Source organism: Danio aesculapii, chromosome 20 (genome assembly GCF_903798145.1).
Source record: "Danio aesculapii chromosome 20, fDanAes4.1, whole genome shotgun sequence".
NCBI lineage: Eukaryota > Metazoa > Chordata > Actinopteri > Cypriniformes > Danionidae > Danio > Danio aesculapii.
Window position 1 is genome coordinate 6,846,826 of NC_079454.1, and position 27,092 is coordinate 6,873,917.

The following is a 27,092-nucleotide window of genomic DNA, read 5'->3' on the forward strand; positions in this document are numbered from 1 at the left end:
TAAAATAACATGTTTTTTAACCAATGAAGGATGTAATCTAAAGTATCCTCCAAAAAAAATGTAAAGTGACCTAAAAAAAGTGCCCCCTTTAGGGTGCTTTTACACCCCACATATGTATATATAATATGTAAACCCCACAATCGGTCTGAGGTTACCTGAATGAGTTCTCGGCTCGGTTGAATTGAACTCTGGAGCTGTTTGGTTGTTGTGACAAAGCAATACGATTCAACGAACTGACTAAACAGGATATATCACAGTGTATTATGGTTACGTAATAGGCTTATACAGTAGATGGCTAAAAGAAGAGAGAGTGATGAGAGTGATAACGTTTCCTGTCAAATATGAAAGTAAAAGCATCCTGTCTACACTGTAAAAAATCCTGGATTCCACACAAACGATTTGTGTTGGGACAACATGAAGAAATTAAGTTATCTTATTAGTTTTTACAAATATAAGCTGATTGAACAAAAAAACAAATAAGTTGTCCCCTAAAAAACTCAAAAATTGTGCTGTTTCAGCTTATTTTGAATAAGTAGTTTGAACAAACACCAAACGTCATTTTTTTGAGTGTAACTGAACTATTAAAAAATATATAATACCATTTACTTTTTGGTTAACGCGACTTCTGATATTGATTAGCTTTTTATTTTACTACCCCTGACGATTGAAATGAGGCTATGTATGAGAGTCTTATTTCTTCATATTTATGTATTATTACCTCTTTATATATGATTTATATTTGGTCACTATGTGTGGGTGTTACATTTCGCGTACTGTATAATGTCTTTTTTCTCATTGTCATAAATTAAAACCATGACATACAACAACTGTGCGAAAATAAACCAAACTCTGACCAATGTGAGGAGAGTTGCACATGACTTGCTTTAATAATTTTGATTCGTTTAGAAACTTTGCCATGTGAAAGCGAACCGCACCAAGAACAAACAGCAACATTGTAAAAATTTGAATCCCTGTTTCGGAAAAAAGCAATCGAACTACAGATGTGAGAAAATACCTTTTTTATTTGTTGTTTAGATGTTATCTTCCTGTACTTCAATTTCATTCCTCTCTTGTTGGTCCAGGACAGGCCTTTTCACACCCGATATGGCGTTTGAAGCCATAGTCAAGAAACAAATTGTAAAACTGAAAGGACCTTGTCTGAAGTGTGTAGACATGGTGATCCAGGAGCTCATCAACACAGTACAGCAGTGTACCAACAAGGTACAACATCCTCTTTTACTGTGTGAATGGAAAGAGAGTAAAAGATTATAATATAATGGGGATAACATGTTCCCATTAAAGTCAGAAAGTTTGCTCTAATTTGCAGTTTGACTCTAGTTATACATTTTTAAACAGACCTAAGTGACATTAGCAGGGAAGAAAATCATTTAAAGGAAGATTACTTAATTATAGTGCACAATTTGAAATATTCTCTTTTAAGCTGATGTGACACATTCACCATTGCAAAAACTGATATAGACATAAAGATAAAGAAATAAATGAAAGATGGATGCTTAAATGGATGGATGTTAAAACGTACACTAAATATTCAGTGAATATTAAATATTAATAATCAACAAAGCAACAGTGAACAGATATTGAAGTTTAAATAGCTCTATAATCCATGTGTAGATAAACTGTACTTTAAAGACTATGACAAAAGATAAAAGATTATCAAATATATATTATAACCCAACAAATCATTTGAAAACCTTCAATTTGACAATTATGAAGTTCACTTTGTAAAGTTTGTTAAGTATACTCTCTTTAAGTGCACATCTATTTCTTTAAATTATATATATATATATATATATATATATATATATATATATATATATATATATATATATATATATATATATATATATATATATATATATATATAAAATTATATAAAATTTTTAGTTTTGTTTCATTAGGTTCATCTTATGTCAGACAGAAAATTACACCATAAATACAATATACTCTAAATAATATTGATATGAATAAATATACAAAAAAGCCATAAAAATCACGGCTTAGTCCCTTTATTCATCAGGGTTTGCCACAGTGGAATGAACCGCCAAGTATGTAAAAAGCTAAAATATCACATATACAGGTTTAAGCAAAAACATACATACAGTTGAAGTCAGAATTATTAGCCCCCCTTGGAATTTTTTTTCTTTTTTAAACATTTCCCAAATGATGTTTAACAGAGCAAGGAAATTTTCTGAGTATTTTTTCTTCTGGATTAAAGCAGTTAAAAAAAAAAAAAAACATTTTAAGGTCAAAATTATTAGCCCCTTTAAGCAATTTTTTTTTCAATAGTCGACAGAACAAACCATCATTATACAATAACTTGCCTAATTACCCTAACCTGCCTAATTAACTTAATTAACCTATTAAGCCTTTAAATGTCACTTTAAGCTGTATAGAAGTGTCTTGAAAAATATCTAGTCAAATATTATTTACTGTCATCATGGCAAAGATAAAATAAATCAGTTATTAGAAATGAGTTATTAAAACTATTATGTTTAGTAATGGGCTGAAAAAAATCTGCTCTCCGTTAAACAGAAGTTGGGGTGAAAAAGTAAAGAGGGGGGCTAATAATTCTTACTTTAACTGTAAATAAGACAACATGAAAATAATTACACTAGTAAAACAAACAATATATAAAGATAAATTAATTAATAAATAAATAAATAAATAAATAAATAAAATTGTTCTGGCTTTTGTTTTTGTTGCGAACCAAATCTTTTCCATTCTAAGAGCATGTCAAAAAAATTAAAAACCCATTACTAATAAGAGGGGGAATTAATTTTTCATAAGAATAAGTCGTCTAGCCAGTAAAGTTGCAAAAACTACATTACCAGTCTGTAACAGCAGAATAACACCTGAAGACTTTCCCCCCAAAATCAGACAGTTTTAAAAAAAATTATAATTTTTAAAGTACTTCTTGGCATATTCATATTCAATCAATATTCATTCTTTTTATTTCGCCTTAATCCTTTTATTAATCAGGAGTTGCCACAGAGGAATGAACCGCTTATTTATATTCAATAAAACAATTCTTTTTGACAATAAAAAAGTGGAACTTAATTAGGAAAACAGTGGAAATGTTTACACATTTCTTCTGATGTGTGTACGTCTGTACTGTATATGTGTTTGTGTATGTGTATGTGTGTTCTCAGTTAGAGTCTTTTCCAAAATTACGAGAGGAGACCGAGAGGATAGTAACCACTCACATTCGGGAACGAGAAAGTCAAACCAAAGACCAGGTCAGACCCAAAACAATAGAAAAAAATCTCTTTTATAAGCATGGTTTTGTTACGAATGAGAATAACTTATTAGCAATCTTATTACAAGTTATTGCTAATATATCCTATCTTGTTGTGTACACGTGTGCATGTGTTTTCACAAAACAGGTTTTACTCTCATTAGAGATTCAGAATTCTTACATCAATACAAACCATGAAGATTTTATTGGATTCACAAAGTAAGTTATTAATATTAAAATACAAAGACGTAAAACAAAGCAGGTTTCACAACATAACATGAACCATTTCCCTTCTTTTAAACGTTTCCTTTCAGTGCTCAACAGAAAACCAGTCAAATGAGCAAGAAGCCCACAGCTGGGAACCAGGTGAGTCACAGTGTTTTATCATCTGATGACATGAACCTGGTATAGATCACAAATCAGGATTTGGACAAGAGTCTTTTCTGGAAGGAAGCCTCGTTTCTGCTCAAGCTTTTGCTCTCTTATTCATCTGTCTCACATTCCATAAAATACGGCTTATGTGTATGTCTAACATTTTTCATGGTAATTTACTATCTTTCACACTGTGTTTTGCTGTACTGCAAGTTAAATTCTTTCTTTCTTTCTTTCTGATTCTCACGCTTTTTTTTAGCATTGGGGTTTCAGAAACTGATGACATCGGCTCATAATAATTATTAAAACATTTTGAGTCCATTAGAGCTTAACAATGATTACATTTTCGTGGTTTTGGCTGTGAAAATTCACTTTATTCTACATTATTCCCCCATGACTGAATTGAATTTAATAAATTATAATAAGTGTCCTTTTTGGTAACGCTTTACTTGAAAGGGGTGTTCATAAGACTGTCACGACATCTTTATATTCATGACAGGCAGGGCCGGCCCGTGGCATAGGCAGTATAGGCAAATGCTAAGGGCACTGTACATCCAGTGGGTGCCAGAAAAAAAAGTGTAACTTTCACTATTCTTAAAACTAGTTGGTATTATGACTAATAAAATAATACGCCCACATTAATTTACCTGGTGATTCTTGATACTGATTTGGTTATTCACAATTGACTTATTCCCAGCTAACAACTGCTGAAACTAATAACACCGGTTCATCCAGGTATCATGAATCATCTTTACTGTCAGTGAATACATTCATTTTTTGAATATATTCAATTCAAGGCTAGTTAATGCATTAATTTATTATAAAAGTGAGATCTAGACTTAATATACTTGTAAATACTGAGGTTTTCAGAATGTATTTGCGTTAATAACATTGGGCTGTTTTAAGCCCTTACGTTCACTGAGCATTCACAGAGTTGCATATGTGCTGTTTGCTCTACATGTCTAAAATGTGCTAACTCAAACCTCCACTTCAGTTGCCAACTTCCCAGTAAAGATGCTCGTGCCTCCTTAATGGTTTTATTCTTTCCTCTCTGCTAATGTTTTAGGGTGCTGCTCCTCCTCCACCCAGTCAAATTGTACGAGTCCAGTGTCTGTAAGCTTTACCTACTGTCTACCAGTGTCACATTGTTCTCTGTGTCTATGTGGGTCAAAGACGAAACATTCCCATTTTTGTGAATGCATCAAATTACATTCCCAAAAGTGATTTTGTTTTATTGTAGTATTTAATTTAATATTACATTTTCAAATAAAATAGATGTATAACATACCACATTTACAGACGTATTTGCTCTTACTCTCGTACTATTTTGCCCTGTCATTTTATATCAAAATGACAGGGCACAATTGGTTAAATGTGTGTGTGTGTGTATGGGTTGTAAATAATAGTGTACATACAAACTGTCTACCGAAAACCAATATTTTGATTTAATTTGATTTGATTTATTTATTTCAAACAGAAAAATCATACGCAAAGCAATTCTTTGAACAAAATACATTTCAACATGGTCAAAATGGAGCAGGATGAAGCACAAGCTTATTATTTTCCCCACCCCATTACCACACACATCATTCGTCTATCACCTCAACTTATTTCTTCTTTTACTTATCTCTTCTTTTTACATGAGACATATTTTATCCTTTTGTCATCTTTGACTAAACGTTTGATTCCATTTGTACATTTACATTTTATGACATGGACCCAAAATAGACATTATGGGATGAATTTCCAACACAATCTCACGGCAATTCGTAACTTTTTTTTGTGGCTAATTCGTACGAATTCGTACGATCTAATTCGTACAATTTAGTACGATTTGCTCATCCTCCAATGACGGTTGGGTTTAGGGGCGGGGTTAGGTGCCACGCCTTCCTTTTTAAAATCGTACCATTTCGTACGACTGAACTCGTATGAATTCGTACGAATTAGCCACTAAACTGTCGAAACGTAAAATACTTTTCTCGTGAGATCAGGCTGGAATTTCAGTACTCTTCTACTACAAAAAATCCAAGTATATTACATAAAATCAAATACATTACACATACACACACGTAAAATGTCTACATGTCTATAGTAAATCTTGTCTGCATGTTTTTAAGGCCAGACGAGCGTTTGAGCTGGAGCAATCTGACCCTAACTATTAAAATAACAAGAGGAATTTTGTAACACTTTATAATTACACATTATGGATCATTTATAAAGCATTAGTAAAGAGTTAATTGATTATTTGTTAAGCATTAACTCTGCATTAAAAATACATTATAAATACAGCTACACATGCTGTATTCTTAACTTAAAGGAACATATATGTATATGTATGTTCCTTTTTGATTAATGATTGATTTGTGATTAACTTTCTTGGTCTAGCACTGTTTGATGCCAGTTGGAAGCCTGCAATACAAACTGGGCTAATTAGTTTAATATCAATTTTATTTGACACCATAGTGTCACCTAGAACAGCAAATAACCGTATAACTGTATTGATATAATTTTAGCAATGTATTTATACTACAGATTCAATGTGTCGGCAAATTAATCTTGGCCATTACTAAATCATGGCAACAACGTTTGATCATATTTTTTTGTTTTTTGCTCATTAAAGGGATGGTTCAGCCAAAAATTAAACTTTACTCAGTATTTACTCACCCTGAACTGGTTCCAAGTCTTTAACAGTACATTACTAAACTATCCCTTTAAGCATGACACATTCTAAAACACACACACACACACACATACACAAACTCACTATTACTGTACATTTTTGATGTGTGAAAACCTTTTGTCTTTGACCCATATACGTATGTATGTATGCATCTATGTACAGTTGAAGTCAGAATTATTATCCCTTCTTTGATTAATTTTTTTTCTTTTCTTTTCTTACTTTTTTAAATATTTCCCAAATGATGTTTAACAGAGCAAAGACATTTTCACAGTATGTCTGATAATATTTTTTCTCTTAATGAGAAAGTCTTATTTGTTTTATTTCGGCTAGAATAAAAGCAGTTTTTAATTTTTTTTTTTAAACTTTTTGAGGTCAAAATTATTAGCCCCTTTAAGCTATATTTTTTCCCGATTAGTCTACAGAACAAGCCATCGTAATACAATAACTTGATTAATTACCCTATCCGAAATCTTGAAAAATATTTAGTAAGATATTATTTACTGTCATCATGGCAAAGATAAAATAAATCAGTTATTAGAAATGAGTTATTAAAACTATTATGTTTAGAAATGTGTTGAAAAAAATCTGCTCTCCGTTAAACAGAAATTGGGGAAAAAATAAACAGGGGACTAATAATTCAGGAGGGCTAATAATTCTGACTTCAACTGTATATGTATGTATGTATGTATGTATGTATACATGTATGTCGGAAAGCCTCTGAACACTGCAAAATCTTCGCCTTCTTTTCCACTCTTTGTCTGGTGCTGCCGTCACATAAATCATAGACATTCTGGGACTCAAAAATTCAGATTTTTATGACTCCTGCTAAAGCACTCCCTAAACATCGAACAGAGTCTGTTTTTCATGCTCTACACTTCCCCAAAGACTCCTCAATCAGCGCAGATCCACACCAATCCAAAAGATGACTCATTCGACCTCTGACCTCCTTATTCTGAATACTGATTGCCCAGCAGTGTCATTTATATCCAAACAGTCTGAAGAAACACTAAGCCACATACTAAAACCTTCTACTATTGCTTCATTTATCCTCCTATTCATCATTCGAATGTCTCTGAATCACTGTACTTTAATTCCGTCTGTGAATGAACCAGCTTACAGTTTGCAGCTCTTGCAAAAACACATGAGTAAACAGACTTGTGTATGTGCGCGCTAATGTTAAAAACAGGTTGGAATCTCAGGCGCCTCTTTGATCTCAGGCCATTTGGCATGTAAGTGTTTGCAGTTTCTGATTTTGAACAAAAATGGTGCGTGCTGCAAACTTGAGGCTGGCGCAGTCACAAAATAAAGAAAATGCTTTCATGGATGATTGTTTTTTCTTAGAGGTTCGACTAAAAGGTAGGTGAAAAACACATAGAAGAGACTTCTTTATCATGTGATTTCAAAATATTGTATGAACCGAAACATTCTGCCCAATTTTGAGAATAACAATCAATGCTATGCTTACTAAACGACAACTGTTCGTAATGTTGCTGACCTGAAATCATAAATGTGTTTTGAAAGTTATGATCAGCCCAAAATGACTCATGTTTCCTACGGGATGTTGTTGATCTTTCCCCCCTTCTCTCTTTGCCATCCCGACCTTCTGTTTCCTTTTCTTTCTTCACTTCCACCCTCTCATCCCTCAGTTTATTCTTTGCCCACTAACTTTGTTTTTTACATTGCTTAAGTTTATCTATCTATCTATCTATCTATCTATCTATCCATCCATCCATCCATCCATCCATCCATCCATCCATCCATCCATCCATCCATCCATCCATCCATCCATCCATCCATCCATCCATCCATCCATCCATCCATCCATCCATCCATCTATCTATCCATCCATCCATCTATCTATCTATCCATCTATCCATCTATCTATCCATCTATCTATCTATCTATCTATCTATCTACAGTGCTCAGCATATATAAGTACACCCCTCACAAATCTATCTTATATGTTCTTATGTTTAATAGAAAGCTATACAATGTCTGATTGTGCATATACATTGGATTAGTCAGTACTGAAGCCAAATCTGGAGCTTATCTAACAAAATTACTAACGATAACGTCCAAAAACTAGTACAGCCAAATTGATATGTTATAGAAAAATATTAAATACAATTTTTAAAAAGCAAAAATCAATAGAAGCAAAAAATTGAAATATTTAGTAGATATTTTGTAGGTTGTAATTATTTTTGCAATATTTTTATTGAATTTATTTGTATTCTCTTTCATTTTTAAAGATGTTTGGTGACTAAAATATTATTTTAATAAATATATCTATCTATTTACCTACACTGCTTGTTTCTAGCTTTTAGTCTATACGTTTATTTCAGTAATATTGATTATTTGCCATAAACCAAGTTAAATTAAAATAAGAAATACTTACTTGTTGTTTTTTTACTTTGCTTAATGTGGTCAAAAAAAGTCACTTTGGTACATTTCTCAGATCAGAATTGAAATTTGCAAAACAGTAAGTGCATTTCTCAAACAGTGAGTACAAATAGCAAAACATCATGGGTTACCTGTAGAACATGGGTCACCATGGGTCTCCTGCTCAAAATCCTTTGCTCATCTCTCAAAACTAAATTTCTGTATTAATGAATGTGTCAGTGCCATCAGAACGAAAGATTTGTGTACGGATAAGACAGTCAAGTTACTTGTCATTATAGCAATGCACTCTGGAGGGGTCTTCTAATATAAAATATGGCTGTTTATTTATTTATTTAGTTATTTATTTATTTATTTATTTATTTATTTATTTATTTTTGCTGTTTGTACTGTAGTTTGTTGGCAGATCATGTCACTGTGATACAGAAAGGAAAAGACAGCACTGCGTAGCACAAAGACAAAACAGAACAAAAGTAGAAATGTGAACATAGGACGATCTCTTTTGAGATGCAAATTCATTAGAAAAAGTCAAGATTCACTTTGGAGAAATCTACCAATTATAGACAAATTTAGAAAAAAAGAGTCTAATGGAAATGTAAAATGCATTATGACAAAATATTAAGATAACTTGTTCAGCCATTTTGCATGTTAAGACTTATGCCGTGAACAGATGATTAAATGTTGTGGCAGGTGAGACTATTCAACAGAGACCAAAATAAGGCATTCTAATGCATTCAAAATAATGCAATAAATCTATTAATTATTATAATTAAAGTAAACTATTAACTATTAGAAAAACTACTAAATAAAAAAAATGATAAAAGAAGTCAAAAATAAAAAGAGATTTAAAAAAAACAAACAATAAATTTAATATTGCTTTTTAGAATGTGCTTTTCTGAGCAAAAAAATAATGTCAACCATTGAATTTTAGCAAAGTTTACAGAAGACACCCACAAAATATAATTCACTGTAACAAGATTTCATACACCAAAAAAGTTCATTTCCTGACATTCTGTAAGACTGTTAGTCTCATTTGCTCCATTTGTCAGTAAGAAGTTTTTCAAATTTCAAATTCGATCAAATTTTAAATACATTCCATTTGAACATGTCAAAAAGTGTTGTTTTGTTTCAAAGATATACACAAACCTGTTGCCTTAATATGATTAAGTAAATCAACTCACTGCATAATTTAAAAATATGTTTGTCTATCTGTCTATATACACTGTTTGCTTATTTGTTTATATTATTTTGTCTATATAGACAAAACCCACAAAAATGATTCAGTGTAACAACATTTTATATACCAAAAAACTTTATTTGCTGACATTCTGTATAAGACTGTTAAAGTTACATTTGCTCCATTTGTCGGTAGGAAGTTTTTCATCATTTAAAATACGATCTAATTTTAAATACATTCCATAGGAACATGTCAGAAATGAGAACGTTGTTTGAATTTTGTTTCATAATTTAAAAAAATATCTATATATCTGTTTCTGTCTATCGATCGATCTGTCTGTCTGTCTGTCTACACTGTTTGTTTATTTGTTTATATTATTTCTGTCTACATAGTTTTATTCAATTTTTATTTCAGTGTTAATTATTTCAGTAAATCAAGTGAAATGAAATTTAAATAAGAAATATTTACTTGTTGTAAATTGTGTTAGCTTCATGTTAAACACAAGTATTTGTTTTTATTTCATTTAGGTTGATGTACTAAGTATAACTAAAATTAAAAAATATATGCAGAAGTCAAAAATGAAAAAGATTTAAAAGATTGAAATGTAATATAGCTTTAAACGTTGTTTATTTTTTTATATTTTAGAATGTACTGTACTTTTCTGAGCACAATCATGACAACCACTGAATTTTACTGTAATTCACAGAAGATACTCACAAAATATAATTCACTATACCAAAATTTTATATATTAAAAAGTGTCATTTCCTGACATTCTGTAAGACTGTTAAAGTAACATTTGCTCCATTTGTCAGTAAGAGGTTTTTCATTCATTTAAAATACGATCAAATTTTAAATACATTCCATTTCAATTTGAAAATGTCTAAAGTATGTTGTTTCATTGTTACATACTGTGAATATGAGGATATACACAAACCCGTTGCCTTAAAATTATTATGTAAATGAACTAAATACATAATTAAAAAAATTAAGTCAACATAACAGTTCCAAGTTACAGCGGGATTTTTTAAGTAAATGTAATGGATTTACTCCCCATCTATCTATCTATCTATCTATCTATCTATCTATCCATCCATCCATCCATCCATCCATCCATCCATCCATCCATCCATCCATCCATCCATCCATCCATCCATCCATCCATCCAACCATCCTTCCATCCATCCAACCAACCCATCCATCCATCCAACCAACCAACCCAACCATCCTTCCATCCATCCATTCAACCAACCAACCCAACCATCCTTCCATCCATCCATCCATCCATTCAACCAACCCAACCATCCATCCATCCATCCAACCCATCAACCCATCCATCCAGTCATCCATCCATCCATCCATCCAACCCACCAACCCAACCATCCATCCATCCATCCATCCATCCATCCATCCATCCATCCATCCATCCAACCCAACCATCCATCCAACCAACCAACCCAACCATCCTTCCATCCATCCATCCATCCATTCAACCAACCCAACCATCCATCCATCCATCCATCCAACCCACCAACCAATCAACCAACCCACCAACCCATCCATCCAGTCATCCATCCATCCATCCATCCATTCATCCATCCATCCATCCATCCATCCATCCACCCATCCATCCACCCATCCATCCATCCATCCATCCATCCATCCATTCATCCATCAATTCACCCATCCATCCATCCACCCACCCATCCATCCATCCATCCATCCATCCATCCATCCATCCATCCATCCACACTGTTTGTTCCTAGTTTTTAATCTGTTTTTTACTTCAGTAATATTGATTATTTCAGTAATCCAAGTTGAATAAAATCAAAATAGAATTATTTACTTATTGTTTTGATATATCCATCCATCCATCCATCCATCCATCTGTATGTCTAGTGTATAAATGTCTAGTGAAATTTCGTAGCTGTGTACAAATTTTACATTTTCAAGTTCACATTGACCTTTTTTGTTTCTTAAAGGACCAGAGAATCCCAGTATCTGCGTGTTTGTTTGTTTTTTATTTTACCCTTTAACATTTAACCCTTACTTTTGCTCCTCAGGTCATTCGCAAAGGCTGGCTAATCATCAACAACATCAGCCTGATTAAAGGAGGAACCAAGGAGTATTGGTTCGTGCTCACCGCAGAGAGCCTATCCTGGTTTAAAGACGACGAGGCGAGTAACTGCATTGGAGATTTAAGTGTGATGTTTCATTCGTTTAATGGCTTTTTATGGTGAAAGTACAGTTTTTGCAGGTACTCAATGGCTGGTCTCACACTGTGTGGCCTGTCAGGCGGGCTGCCATCTGTCTGCCTGTCTGTGCCTGCTGTACAGGTGCAGGAAGTTCTGCACAGCAAGTGTAGACAGGCAGACAGACAACGCTCTCAGTCAATGGCAGCACAGCCTGCTCCTCCCGACCGGAAGCCGGAAGCAAAGAGCAAGAGAGAGAGGACAAAGATAATGTTACTAGAATATAAACACAAAAGCTTTCACATGTGTTGTAAACATTTGTATTCACATCATTACATTTAATACACATTTTCATGCTTCTTTTGTTGCATATATATCAATAATTCAGTCAGAATTTTGATATTTTTTAACCAGGACAGTACACTGTAAAAAATACTAGTTGCTTTAAATTTTTAAGCTGAATCAAATTAACCTTATGAGTCATTTTAACTTATTTTATGTTGAACTTCTTGCATAACTCATAAAATTAAATTGGGAACATGATAAACTTAGTTTAATAAGTTACAATTACAAGTACAATTAAGTGTAAACTGTAAAAAATATTGCTGACAAACGTTTTTAGTTGAATCAACTGAACTTTAGTCATCTCAACTTAAGTCAAACTAACTCAAAAGATGAAGTTTAACTCTGTATAACTGAAAAAATTTGTCGATTACCTGATACCAAATGAAAGTGACAAAAGCATTTGTTGTCGTCATTTAATGTGGTCATTTTTACAGTGCAGTAACTCAAAAATCAAACCTTCACTCGTTGATTTCAAGTTTTGTCGAATCCATCTTTCCCCCCGGCTTTTTTCCCGTCTATTTTGCTTGCTCCCTTTTCTTAGCATACCCCCACCGTCTCTCTGCGTCCATTGGGAATTAAGGCATTTGGTCTGGATCACCCTGACACAGCTGGAAGCGCCCCAAGTCAAACTAACGCACAAACACACACTCTCTCTCAGACACACATGGATATTGATATACAGAGAATCTTAAACACACACAGACACAGACACACTTATGCTCACCGGCTGCCAAATGTATGTGACTGTATAAGCAAACACTAATTTTTAATGAATACTGAAACTCTAAACTCACGCCGCACTTCAAACAGAGGAATTTGTATAAACACGGGGTATATTTTTCTGAAATTCATGCACTCTCAGAGCACAAAATATGTAAAAGCTATGAATTTAGGTTAATTTCTATCAAGTTACGTTGAATTAGTATAAAGTTACAGAATAAAAAGTTACTTATTATTGAAATATGTGTTAAAATGATCGACTGGCTTTCAAATTTTACATTTGTTTTTCAATTATGGCAGGATTCCTGTCATGTTCTGCTAAATCCATTATCTGAACTTTCTTTCGTATATGAAAGTGTGCACGATCCCTCTAAATTTGGCCTGGATTGTTCAGTTCCACAATAATTATTCATGTTTACATTCAGTATTTGACGTTACACTACATCTGTCCATCTCATCCCCTGTCTGCCTTCTTTACTTTCTCCAAGTTTGATTCTGTGTCTGTGGTTGGCAGTCTCACTGGGGCCATACACATTCCTGGGTGGAAAATTGTAAGACTTTCTCCAAACACCATCCAGCCTCCTAGAGCCTGCCGAAAGAGAGAGAGAAGACAAGAGATACAGCCCCTCACCCATTGCAGCAGATCAGATTGCAATTCTCACACATTCTACATACACACACACGCATTAGCATTCACTTCAATACAAACTGGCATCAGATGTTCCCTAAATCTGTCTCTATGGCGTTCATAGGCCGAGACTGCTGGTTTGGTTTAATCAGCACCCAACACTAAACAGACACACATTCCTGCAGTCATCAGTCTCTCTCTCTCTCTTTCTGAGCTGAGCTGCATGAAGGAAAACAGATGACTTGTGAACCCCTCCACTTCTGTGAAGATTCAACCTAATTACTTTCTTTTCACCTCTCATCTGTGTCTTAGCATGCATATGTGCTGTAATTCTCGCTAAATGGACACTTCGAAGGGCCTTCAGACCATCTCAAGACTGAAATCGTAAAACTAGCCGGACACCTGGAGCTTTTATATGAACCATATGTGACTCGAGTGCATGCATGTTCACATATACACGGGAGCTTTACTTGTAATATCATTTTCATGCTAGGTTTAGCTTCATGTAATGATGAATGTCTAAGCTCTGAATCATCAGGAACCTTTTATCCATTACCGCCAACTTTGAATCCACATGCAATAATCACCATCACTGGTGTCGATACAGTAACCAACCAAACCGAGCAGAGTCTTTTCACCTGCAGTTGTGTGTGTTTTTGCTTGCGTTTGAGAGTTTGTTCCTCACCGCCGGGAGTCCATGCACAGTCTAACCAATGTGCAGACTACTGTACACCAGTATGATCCTGAACAGGTAGTCTGAACACTGGGATGACGGAGCAGGAGATAGTTCCAGCCCTCTCTCTCTCTCTCTCTTTTCAACTCTTTATCTACTTCAATCACTCAGTCCAAGCCTGCTGGCCTCGACCTTCACAGGAGGCGGTAGAAGATGCGAAAATAAACACCACCAAAATAGTCTCCATTGCTTCTATCTGCTTCTCAGTCGGGATGACGCCAACGAAGAGAGACACTCCAGATGTTCGTTTACCCATTGTTGATCTGCTTCTTCCCTGCGTCGGTTTGCAGTATCCAGCCTTGACGTGGCACTTTCGCTCCCATAGCCGGCTATCTGGCAGGACGCTCATAGAAGGCATAGCAAAAAGGAGGGAATGAGGAGTCAGAAAAGGAAGGAGAGAGAGGAGAGGGAGGGACCCCACTGGCCATATAAGGGTTGATGGGACCCTTGGGGAATAAACTTTTTGGAGTGGTCCGTTGTTTCTCAATTCCTCTCTTTCTTTCGATCTTTTGGTCCGACTCTCTCCTGTCTTTCTCCCTCCGTCCTCTCTCGGTACTCCCAGCCATCCTCCGGACTTCCCTGCCCCATCTCTCTCTCTCTCTCTCTTTCTCTCTCCCGCTCTCTCACTAAAGCGGTACCAGATGTTGTATTCTTAACGCCAGCCTGTCATTTCTAACTCTTTTTTTTTCAGCCTCTAAAAACTCAGGCAGGAAGTGGGCCCCTCTGGAATGAAAAAAAGAGAGAAAGTTTTCGAGGGGAGCAGAAAAGGAGGGGTGCAAGGAGTCAAGGAGGACAAGGAGAGATAGTGTAGCAGTTGTTTGAAGGAATAGTTCCCCCGAAAAGTACAAATTCAGTCATTGTTTTTGTTCATCCTAACACCAGTAGACTGATTTGCTTTAAAATAAGTACTGCGCTACTTTTGTCCAACAATTTAGCTATGTTTCCATCCAAAGAAACACATTTCGCATAAAAGACGTGTGGATAAAGCAGCGTTTCAATCCAGTGAATCAGGGAACAAAATTATCACGCAAACTGGCGCCAAAAATCTAGAAGCTGCGTGAATCTTTTCCTTATTTAATAAATGACTTGCACCTTAGAATACAAACGGCGGCACGCAATGAATGTGTGAAACTTTGGAGGTCATTAACAATGTAATAACACTAATACTGAAATGGTTACGGAGTTTTAGAATTACCAAAACACCATTTAAGATATTTTACAATGTGCTCAGCTTGCTGGTTTATCCATTCACACACATTTTTATCATCACATGATCTCTTCACACATGACTTTTTCGCATACTGAAATTTGTTCTGTAAAGGTGTAGTTTTTGCGAATCTTTTCTTGGCGAAAAAAAAAGTTTATCCTGCAAAATTTCAAAATTGATGCACATCGTGGCATTTCCATCAACCGTTTTTTTATGTGCATCTCCAAAATGCGCATAAAAATAGGTGGATGGAAACATAGCTAATGACTATACTCTTCTGGGCCCAAAAGGAGCCTAAAAGTAACATTTCTTGTAGATATCAAAAAGGAATGTAAAAATGCTTCATATATCTTGTATGTCTGTTATAGGTCCGCTTAAAACGATTGATTGTAGAATGAAAAGTAGTGGAGTTTGGAGTCGGTACAAAAAGTAATGTTTCGTGAAATTGTATTATAATAAAATAGCTTTTATATATAAAATTTAATATATTTTACATGTAATTTATTGCTGTGGTGACTTTACTGATAACATTAGGTGTGTTTGACCACCCGCTTCGAATGTTATCATTGAATAGACGTTATCAGTGGTCATCAGCTGATAGATATGGATATCTGGTAAGTTCAGAAGGCTGTTATCATCCATCCACATGGTTAATCAGCTATACTAATAGAGAAGACTCCAGATTCAGATCTGTTTTTATAGAACGGCCTCCGCCGCTGAGACTGCAGCTCTGCACAAGACGTTTGGCCAGCGGAGAAATTAAAATGGTCGTGCCCAGCTGAGCCTGGTTTCTCTCAAGGTTTTTTTTTCTTCACTTCCGCCATTTAGTGAAGTTTTTTTACCTCTCCGCTGTCGCCACTGGCTTGCATGGTTCGGGATCTGTAGAGCTGCGCATCGTTGGATTTGCTCTTCAATATTTGGACTCTCAGTAGTGATTATTAAACCACACTGAACTGAGCTAAACTGAACTGAACTTAAACACTACAAATTGAACTACACTGTTCCTATTTACTATTACCTTTTACTATGACCTTTTATCTACATTGTATAAGCGCTATACAAATAAAGGTGAATTGAATTGAATTGAATTGAATGTTACTGTGACGGTTGGCTTTAGAGTAGGGGTAGGGGCAGACGTTAGTAAAATACAATTAATGCATAATTTAATAAATAATATAAATAATTCTCATAGTTGATCAGTTATACTAATAGAGAAGACTCCAGATCTAGATCTGTTTTTACATCAGTGTGACGGTTGGCTTTAGGGTTATGGTAGGGGTAGATGTTAATTAAATACAGTTAATAAGAAATTTTATAAATAACGTAAATAATTTTCGTTGCAGCCGGATGCGATCTATAGCTGATTAACCATGTGGATGGATGATAACAGCCTTCTGAGCCTACAAGTAGCCCATATCTATCAGGTGATAACCTCTGATAACGCCAATTCAATCGAGTGATAACATTTGAATCGGCTGGTTTGCCAAGAATCTGTGCTGTGCTGATCATAGTTCACCACGTCAGTTAAGATTGCAACTACCCCACATACTTTTGAACCAAAGTATCTCACGGTACTTTGATGTCATATTACAATCGGTCTGCTCAGCATCAGGTTAAACATACTTCGTCACTGTCAGGCAATACTTCAGAAAAAAATCCTTCATTTGCTTTATCTTGACCATTTCTTATTATCATTAATCAAGAAATCATTTTCAGTTTAATGTTTCATGGATGCTGTCCATTGTAAAATGAAAAGTCCATTTTATCTTAAAATTCTTTGAGAAATGGATGGTTTAAAAGCAACATTAAACATGAAAAGCCCTGAAAAGTAACATGAAAAGCCTTCTCTTTCTCTTTTGATCAGGTTAGCCATTACTCCTCTTGTATAGATGTATTAATTAATTTGAAAAACTGACTCCAAATCTTTTAATAAATTTGTTTATTCTCGATTGAGCTGACAAATGACAATAAAGTGTTTCTCAAACAAGGAAATCTCAGTGCTTCACAAGTCTTAAAACTGGCATGCAGGAAGTTTGGACCACATTTAGTAAACTTAAATGAGGATTTAATTATTTATGTTATTTTTTATTTATTTTTGTCCATCTCAGCTTCAGGTCGTGACCTGTTTAAGAAAGGTATGAGCTTTAACAATGGCACTGAGCTAAATAAATGATGACAGACTGTTTTTTTAATGAATTACTGTAACTCAGGCTTTTAAATATAAGTGATATACAGAAAAAAATCTCCCTTTGACGCTCCACAAAAATTCCTACACAGTCGGTCCGCCAGACTCAATCACTGATAGCAACATACGACTCTCTTGCCCTTCTGCTTTTCATTTCTACTCTTTTCAGAGTGTATCCCCTCACACTTTCATCCCTTGTTCCTCTTTTTCTCTCCCACATCTCCGTTCCGTTATTTGCAATGTAATCCAAGCCGTTTCCTGAGACCCCAGCCCCTCCTGTACAGACAGGGGGAGGAGAGAGGTGGAGAGGGGGAGCTCTTTTTCTTTTCTTTTCTTTTTTTTTTGTCAGAAGAAATGTTGTGTTTTAGAGCCTTGGTCCGAATAATGACTTCCACATGTGGGCCCTCACTCTCTATCTCTCAATTCCTCTTTCAGTCTTTTTCCTTCATTCTTTTTCAATCTTTTACTCGAAGAGTGTAAACTTGAGGCATCACTCATGTGCATGTTTTTTTGTTTTGGTTTGTCCTGGGCTTCAAGCATCCTGAGTATGATCACATGGATCTACAGTAGATTCTTTCTTTGTTTTTTACGCTCTTGGCTTTGTTCCTCGTAGTCATCTTCTCTAGTTCACACCATTTTAGAGTTGCAGTTATAGAGATAGTTCAGCCAGAAATGAACATCCAGTCATAATCAACCCTCTTTGATTTTTCTTCTATGGAACACAGGGGAAGACATAATGAAGTTTCATAACAGTGGTCCATACAATTTGTGCACTATAATCTATGTATTCCCAAACTGCAGAGACATCCTAAACATGCAGCCAGTTTACAAGAGATACCTGATTCCTGAAGAGCTTTTGGATTAGATACACAGTACATTTAATTGGTTAATCTGAGTAATTTGCTCATAAATTGGACTCTCAAGTTTAACTCACTCACTCAATTGAGTGGTTATTACTAGAGGATTCACTGATACAAAAGACTGAACGTAATTCAGTGTCACCAGTGTTTGGTTCATTAATTAAAAGTACAAAAAAATTGGAAGTGAGTGTATGAATGTGTATAAATATATCCTGTGTGGGAATAATTGGGGCATGGTTGCCTCACAACAAAACGGTCGTTGGTTTGAGTCCCGTCTGTAACAGGAGGTCTTGCTGAGCAAAGTTTGCATGTTCTCTCTGTGTTTGCACTGGTTTTTCCCACTCCAGCAGGCACAGGAGGGGACATCAATATCACGTCAGTTTGATGTAGTCGTGGGGACGTTGAATTTTGTTTGGAAATGAAAATCTGGTCAATGTCCAACTTAAAATCAACCAAATATCAAACTTTAATGAGGTTACAGCTTGAGGTTGTGTGGACGTTACCAATATGACATCTATCAGAGGTTGGATTTTGGTTGCCATACCTGACGAATAAATGTCAGTATTGGACGTCAATATGACGTTGGTTTAAAATGTTGACTCGATGTCGGATTTTTGGTCATTTTCCAACACAACCTAAAATCAACCTAAAATCAATGTCATTTGATGTCGTTATTGGACGTCAAAATAATGTTGTACTTAGACACTGACTGGAAATTGCATTTTGTTCACCTGACGTCACGACCCAAATCTAACCAAATATGGACATCCTATAACGTTGTGTGCCTGTTGGGACAGCTCAAAGACACGCAATAAAGGTTAATTGGATAAACTAAATTGCTCGTAAGCATAAAATGTGTGGGTACTCCCCAACACTGGGGGTTTGTGGTTTATAATTGGTGGTTCATTGCACTGTGGCGACCATTGATAAAGCAGGGAATAAGCTGAAATAAAATCAGTGAATGAGTCCATGAGCGAACGTGTATTATTAAGAGCTCTTTCCTCTCAATAACAAATTAAACACGTAAGAAAAACGGAAGTGGTGCGAAAACAGAATTTAATATAAAGTGATGTTTGCAAAAGCTCTGCACTTTACCAGCGTAATGTCGACAATTGAATTCATTTAAAAATACACAGTTATGATAGTTTGCTTATAGGTTTGGCTGAGACTGTAGTTTGTATTTATCCCTGGAACAGTACAGAAAACAGAATACCACTGTAACAGTTAAAGCGGGACGCAGAGAACTTTTCAACAACTTTAATATTTAAATAAACAGAAAACAAAAGGAAAGTGGCAGCCAAAATTACAACCTAAAGTGTCCCAGGCCAGGCTTTTGTTTTCCACTGTCGTCCCTCTTTTTACTCTCTTGGAGCTCCTCCTTGATACTAAATATCGGTCATTATCTCCACTCAAAAAATGCTGTTTGTTCAAACTACGTATTTAAAAGTTGAGATAATGCAATTTTTTATTTTTATTTCTTTTTTTTTGGGGGGGGGGTTGTTTTATGTTAATTGTTTTATGTCTAATCCATTCAAATTATTAAAAACTAATAACATGATTTTTTCATATTTTCCCAAAACAAATCAATTGTATGGACCTCAGCATTTGTTACAGTGTATTATTTCGGGATCACACACATTATTCATGCCACTAAACTAGCTCCGCTCCTTAATATTCCCATTGGTTCTCAAAGACCATAGCACACAGAGGCTGTGCCTACTCCTCCATGAGGCTCAAGACCGATGTGGAGTTCAGGTGATGCTCTTTAGCCTTTGATCCACTTGCCTTGCTCCACTCCCACAGCTCTTGGCCCCATCCCACTCACTACATCCACTTTCACCAGTATCTTTTATAAACATTTGTTTCAGGAATGTCCTTCACAAAAAAAACAGTCTACAGGTTTTCAAAGACTAGTGTCCGAGTTGTAGACTTTTATGTTTTATCCTATATCTTTTTCTTCCTCATCTCAGTTTGATCTAGATTCATTTGTTTTATATCCTTCCACTTAATTAGTTACCTGGACTGTCATTATTCAGCATCACCTGTCTGTGATTCAGTTCAATAGTATCCCATGTATGTACGATCCTGGTTTTATGGATTATCTGAATAGTGGATTATCTATGCTTATCTGCAATGCATATTTGTGGAACTATATTTTTGCTGTTCTTCCATAGATTAATCATTAAAGGAGGCCTATCATGCTCTTTTTACTAGATGTAAAATAAGTTGCTGGTGTCCCTAGAGTGTTTGTAAAGTTTCAGCTCAAAATACTCAGTGAATTATTAATTTTTTAACCCTTAGAAACTGCTCCTTTCAGGCTTTGATTCAACTTGTGCAGTTTTGGTAAATGTTGCTTTAAATTCAAATGAGACTGTGCTTCCAGCCCTCTTTTTAAAAAGAGGGTGGAGCTACAAAAGCCTTTACATCAGCATAGCAACACATTCAAAACAGGTTATTTCTGTAAATAATTGAAAATGTCAAAAGAAGTGGCTCAGACAAAATAGCTTATGGTAACTATGGTGCACATTTGTACATGCTAAAGCTCAACATTTATAATGCCTCCTAGTTGCTGACATTATCTTAGGCAAGTATGGAGTTAAAACTCACTCATTGTTGTCTACACTAGTGAGGGAGAGATTGACTCTAATAGGAGGGATTTTCCCATATCTGATGACATGTACAAAAGGAGAACATCAATCAAGGTGTTTCTGCTTTCTATGAAGTGTGATTTTTAACAAATTGAATGAATACATTTTGACACACTGTTGTCTCACAAATATAGGTCTCCTTTAAACACTGTTTAATATCTGCATATTTAATATCTAATATTTAATCATCTACATTGTGACAAGCTTATTAAGATCTTTACTGACTTTTTCTTAAATCTTCACTATACTTAAAGGCTAAAAAAAAGTGTCCAGAAATTCTATCTATGTAGGTCACGAATATTGAAAATGTCCATTGTTTATCTCATTTTCTAGGAAAAAGAGAAGAAATACATGCTTCCTCTGGACAACTTGAAGGTGCGAGACATAGAGAAGAGCTTCATGTCCAACAAACATGTCTTTGCCATCTTTAACACAGAGCAGAGGTCAGTCACAGCACCTACACAGACACTTCAAAAGAGAGAACATTTTTCAGAGAACATACTTATTCATCTTTAAAATGATGTAAAGATCAAACACTGTCAGAGATAAAGAACATGCCACATAAAGTATATGTATATTATAGACAAACCACGCACAGCTAAAGAGCTGTTCAACACTGTGAATGGATGTGTCTGTGTGCTTTAAGAAAGTGTCTGTGTGAGTGTTTGAGATCCCAGCCAATGGCAGACAAGCAAAAACATCAATCCAGCAAATGGACTACAAATATTAGAACCAATGTAATAGATTTAACGTCACATGTATTGAGGATGTCCAAAAAATGTACAAACACAAGCATTACTGTTTCTATGGTTTGTCATTTTGAAATATATCAGCGACGTGCGGTGAGGTTTGTTGCTGGTGAGGCACTGACTCTTTCAAAGTCAAAGTCCGATTTACAAGCATATCCACCCCATATATTTGCCAACTACCGATTGTGTTTCATATACAGTATCATATCAGCAATCTTTCTAAACACACGGCAGGTACATATTGGGCGAAGGAAATAGGCTATGGAATATAAATAACGATTAAATATGCCTCCCAAAAAACACCCAGCTGGATGCTACAGACAACTATAACAAGCAACTCACACAGCACCACGGCAGATGCGCTCTCTCTCTCTCTCTTGCTTGCTCTCTTTTTCTCTCTCTCTCATTCACACACACAGAATTCGCACATTGGTCTTACCGTTACAGTAACATTACTTGTAAAGTCTTGACATGACTTAAATTACTTTGAAATGATCGCATTATCTTTTGTCCCGTCCTTTGAAGCAAGTCCTTTAGCTCCTGCATTTGTCGACCATTATTTATTCACATTTCATTGAAAGTCCAATTTTGAGAAATTTTTGAGCTGATATGATATATTTTTACAGTCAGTCTCGAGTTTAGTCGTACGAAATTGTACGATTTTAAAAAGGAGGCGTGGCACCTAACCCCACCCCTAAACCCAACCGTCATTGGAGGATGAGCAAATCATACTAAATTGTACGAATTAGATCGTGCAAATTCTTACGAATTAGCCACTAAATCAAAAAGTTACGAGTTGCCGTGAGATTGTGTTGGAATTTTCAGGTACCTGTAACTGTTTGCCAAATCTACACATTTTAAGCACGAGAGGTTCTGTTTAATCCTTCATTTAATCGCCAGATGCTGTCAACCGTGCAGCTATATGTAAAATTTAACACCACGTACACCATCGCAAAAGGGCTTGCGCTGAGGGTTAACTTCGAGCCCTGTGTGTCACGATCGGTGTAGAGGAAAAGGGAGCGAGGACTCAGGTGCAGAAAAGAATATTGGTTTTATTAATAATAAATGGCAAAACAAAAATAAAAAGGCAAAAACAGCAAAACAAACTACCCCGAGGGGGAAAACATTAACAAAACAAATAAACAAACAAACCAAACTCGACTGGGCAGGCTGGCAGGGATTAGGAGTTGAACAGACACACGACAGGGTAACACGATGAGACAACATACGATGACAAACTGGCACAGGACAGCAGAGATGAGGAGAATATAAGCAGGAGTAAATTATTACACAAACAGATGAACATAATTAACTAATAATGGTATAACAAGGAGGGTGGGACTAGACGATAGACGGGAGAGCACATGACACAGAGTCAACACAAGCCAGGTGCTCACATAAAACAAGACTAGAACACGCAGCCAATGAGAGAACTCATTAACCGCGTGTTCGTATGACAAGACAAAACACTGAAGCACACAACAAAAGCACGCGATCAATGTAAACACAGAGTCACGTGCTTTGACAACAGACGCAAGACACGAGCACACGATAAGTGAAAACACCTTACCGTGCGCTCACATAAATGCAACGCGCATGTTTCATCTTAGCGCCAACCAAAACCGAAACCAACTAGACGGAGACGCTGAGAATGAAACAGCGCGATGCTGACGAAACACCACAAACACGAGTACAAGAGTACGGTCCGCGCGCACCTCTGATGACGCGCATCCAGACAATGACAAAAAAAGTGCTCGACCCAAGAAAACTCGAGCCAAGCACAACAGGACAAGACAAAACAGAGCTAGTGTCCGGACTCTGCCACCAAAACAAGAATTTACAGGACCAGAGTGGCAGAACCCTGACACTGTGTATATATATTTTTAGTTCTGTAGGACAATAAAAAAGTACAAATTCAATGAATGTGTGGTAGGGGAGATGCAAGACTAGACAACTACTCAATCGATTGATACTTGTGCTGCAAGTCGACAAAAAATGCTTGTTTAATTTTATATTATTCATATTTATATTATAATTATTTATATTATCATTGTGAATACATGCCTCAGTCAACATTTTTGCAAAACATAAAATACATTGCTCTATGCCCATTTTGTTACACGTTTCAAATGCAAATCCACTAGAGGGTGCTGTCTACATATTTGTGAATCTGAAATACATAGGGTGCATTTTGTTGTACATTTCAGATACACGTCTTTCAGGTGAAGCTTGTAATACAGATCACTCAGACCAACGAATCACTGACCTAAACCCAGCTAATTGTGTTTTCAAAAAAGATTTTTTTAAAGTGCCGCACACATAAACTACGAGTTTTTTAGATGCTGTGTCCAGTTAAAAGAATCTCAACTTTTACACACAGCAGCACCACTCATCAATATCAGTTACAAAGCAGTTGACCAATCAGAAGAACTCGCTCATGGGGACTGCGTCCGGATAACCTCCCACTACCTGAGTGCTGTTCTGTGTAAACGACCCCTGATACTAATGGTTATGAGGGACAATGTCTGACATTTTATAGCATTATGAGTGAAATTAATGGTCAGCAACAGTCACTATATCAATATCCTGACAACTATAATACCTATAAACATAATGCAAGTAAGTATTGTGTACAGGTACATGCAAGTATTTTTCATATATAAGAAACATGTTCAAAAATGGATGAGCAAGCAGTTACCTTGCTCATGAGCAACACTATGTTTACATGTGCTGACTTACATTAATTCACATTTGTTTAAAAATAGTTCTGTTTATAGTATTCAGTTATATTATAATTAATGGGCTACATGCATCGGAACTTTTCATTTTGAATAAGCCAGCTCAGGCATTTCCAGCAAACTGTTACACCATTATAAACTCACTATTTGTTTAAAATCAATCATCTTCACAGCCTGATTGAGATACGATATAAAGTAGGTCTCACACTGGATAAGAAGCACTGCATTAAATTCCATTGTTCCACGTCATGTCTTTAAAATATGGACATTTATTCTACCACAGTATTTTCAATGGAGTTTCTGCTACTCCTGATGGCACATACATTTACAGTAAAATACTCATATCAACCTTTCACCAGAATTTCTTGGTGGCTGAAAAACACTTGGCGTGCATATAGCCCATGAATTTGCCTGTATTGGTTAATCTCTGAAAAGGGAACTCCTAGTACTAATGTACAATGATCATAATGCAATGCAAGCAGATTGCATGTACAATACCTGATAAAAGTCTTGTCGCCTATCCAAGTTTTCAGACCAACACTTAATAACTTGACTTTTAGTTGTTATTTTGGTATCAGAAGGGGTTTATATGAAAGCCAAAGGCCTCTGGATTGCGCTTATTTTATAAAATTTGATCATGCCTGATTATTAATTATTTAATTAGGACAGTAAGGTCTGACTTTGCTTAGACAAAAGTCTTGTCACTTAACAGAAATAATATACTCTATACAGTGTAGAATATAAAGTCATGGTGCAGTGGAAAAATAATGTATATTGTGTATTACTCCCATGAGCTTGGAGAACTGCATCCATACATCTCTGCAATGACTCAAATAACTTATTAATAAAGTAATCTGGAATGATAAAGAAGGCGTTCTTGCAGGACTCAATAATGCTCAATAATGTTCATGTCAGGTGACTAGGCTGGCCAATCCTGAGGCACCTTAACCTACTTTGCTTTCAGGAACTTTGATGTGGAGGCTGAAGTATGAGAAGGAAAACTATCCTGCTGAAGAATTTGACCTCTCCTGTGGTTTGTAATATAATGGGCAGCACAAAATATCTTGATACCTCAGGCTGTTGATGTTGCCATCCACTCTGCAGATCTCTTACACACCCCCATACTGAATGTAAACCATGATTTTTCCTTTACCAAATTTCTGTGAGAATCTTGGGTTCATGCGGGTTCCAGTCGGCCTTCTGCAGTATTTGTGATGATTGGGATGCAGTTCAACAGATGATTCATCAGAAAATTCTACCTTCTTCTTTTCCAAATGATCAACTAGAAGTCAAGTTATTATTTGTTGCTCTTACAACTGGGATCCACATCAAGACTTTTGTCAGGTTGTCTTAATAGCTTATTTGGCAGCGACATGTTTAATTAATAGATTTTGTGAGGCTATTTTAATTGGATCATTTATAAATATACTGTGTTTTGACAAGGGTTAGACTAGTGGCAATATTTGCATGGACAATAACCACTCAAAGTTTCTCCAGGAAATGTAGAGTTTTGTTATTATTGTGGTAATTTAGAGTAGAATCTGATATTTTCTTTCGCCGTGTCTCACTCACACACATTCCATTCTACGGTGTCTGGACTATTAATCAGTTATTTATGTCTCTCTTCTCCTCGAAATGTTTCTACATGCCACAAGGCTTTTCTTCCCCTCTGTGTGTTTTTATTCTTTAGCTCAGTTTGTGCTTTGAGCTTCTAGTGGCTTTCTAATATAAGCTTTCTCAGTTTCATGTCTACCACCCCTTTGTCTTAAGCCGACATTACACGTTACACTTTATCTGTGCCCATTATAAACATTCAGCAGACTACGGGGCTGTTCACATATTGTGTCTTTTGCGAATGCAAGTTTGCTATTTCCAATACTGGGATTGATGCAAGTCGTGTGACACGCTTGCGTATTCCAGGCGCACCCACTTTAAAACATTTCCACTTTTCGAGTCATGTGACAAGAACTGACAAATCAGCTTCATACTTTGTATGGGATATATACATTTTGGTAGACTAATTATCTCAAACTTACACAGAACACCCAAACACTGCAGTGCTTTTTAATTTTCTCCATAAATAAAAGTTGTATCAGAGCTGCAGCATGTTTTGTCAGTTTGTCATCCTCTAAGGAAACAGTTGATGGTCACCTAGCAACAACTGACGACATGAGAGAGCGCACATGCATGTTAAGTGAAGTTTAAA

General features: G+C 35.7%; 1 protein-coding gene and 1 long non-coding RNA gene across 3 annotated transcripts in view; one reads left to right on the forward strand and one right to left on the reverse strand.

The window, feature by feature from the left end:
* The window catches only part of dnm3a (dynamin 3a), a 95,896-nt gene that overhangs the window by 36,138 nt on the left and 32,666 nt on the right, over window positions 1–27,092 (forward strand). The window contains exons 11-17 of one of the 2 annotated variants that reach the window (XM_056480807.1): window positions 1,083–1,221; window positions 3,171–3,257; window positions 3,405–3,475; window positions 3,571–3,622; window positions 4,695–4,724; window positions 11,945–12,058; window positions 21,733–21,842. In XM_056480807.1, the coding sequence (XP_056336782.1) occupies window positions 1,083–1,221; window positions 3,171–3,257; window positions 3,405–3,475; window positions 3,571–3,622; window positions 4,695–4,724; window positions 11,945–12,058; window positions 21,733–21,842 (603 nt within the window). The remainder of the gene's footprint in view (window positions 1–1,082; window positions 1,222–3,170; window positions 3,258–3,404; window positions 3,476–3,570; window positions 3,623–4,694; window positions 4,725–11,944; window positions 12,059–21,732; window positions 21,843–27,092) is intronic. The other variant, XM_056480808.1, reaches the window with a different exon arrangement.
* Window positions 12,087–14,738, reverse strand: LOC130247529 (uncharacterized). Its single transcript, XR_008839557.1, has 2 exons — window positions 13,848–14,738; window positions 12,087–13,727 (listed from the first exon to the last, which is right to left on the reverse strand). It is a non-coding gene; the product is annotated as an uncharacterized LOC130247529 (long non-coding RNA).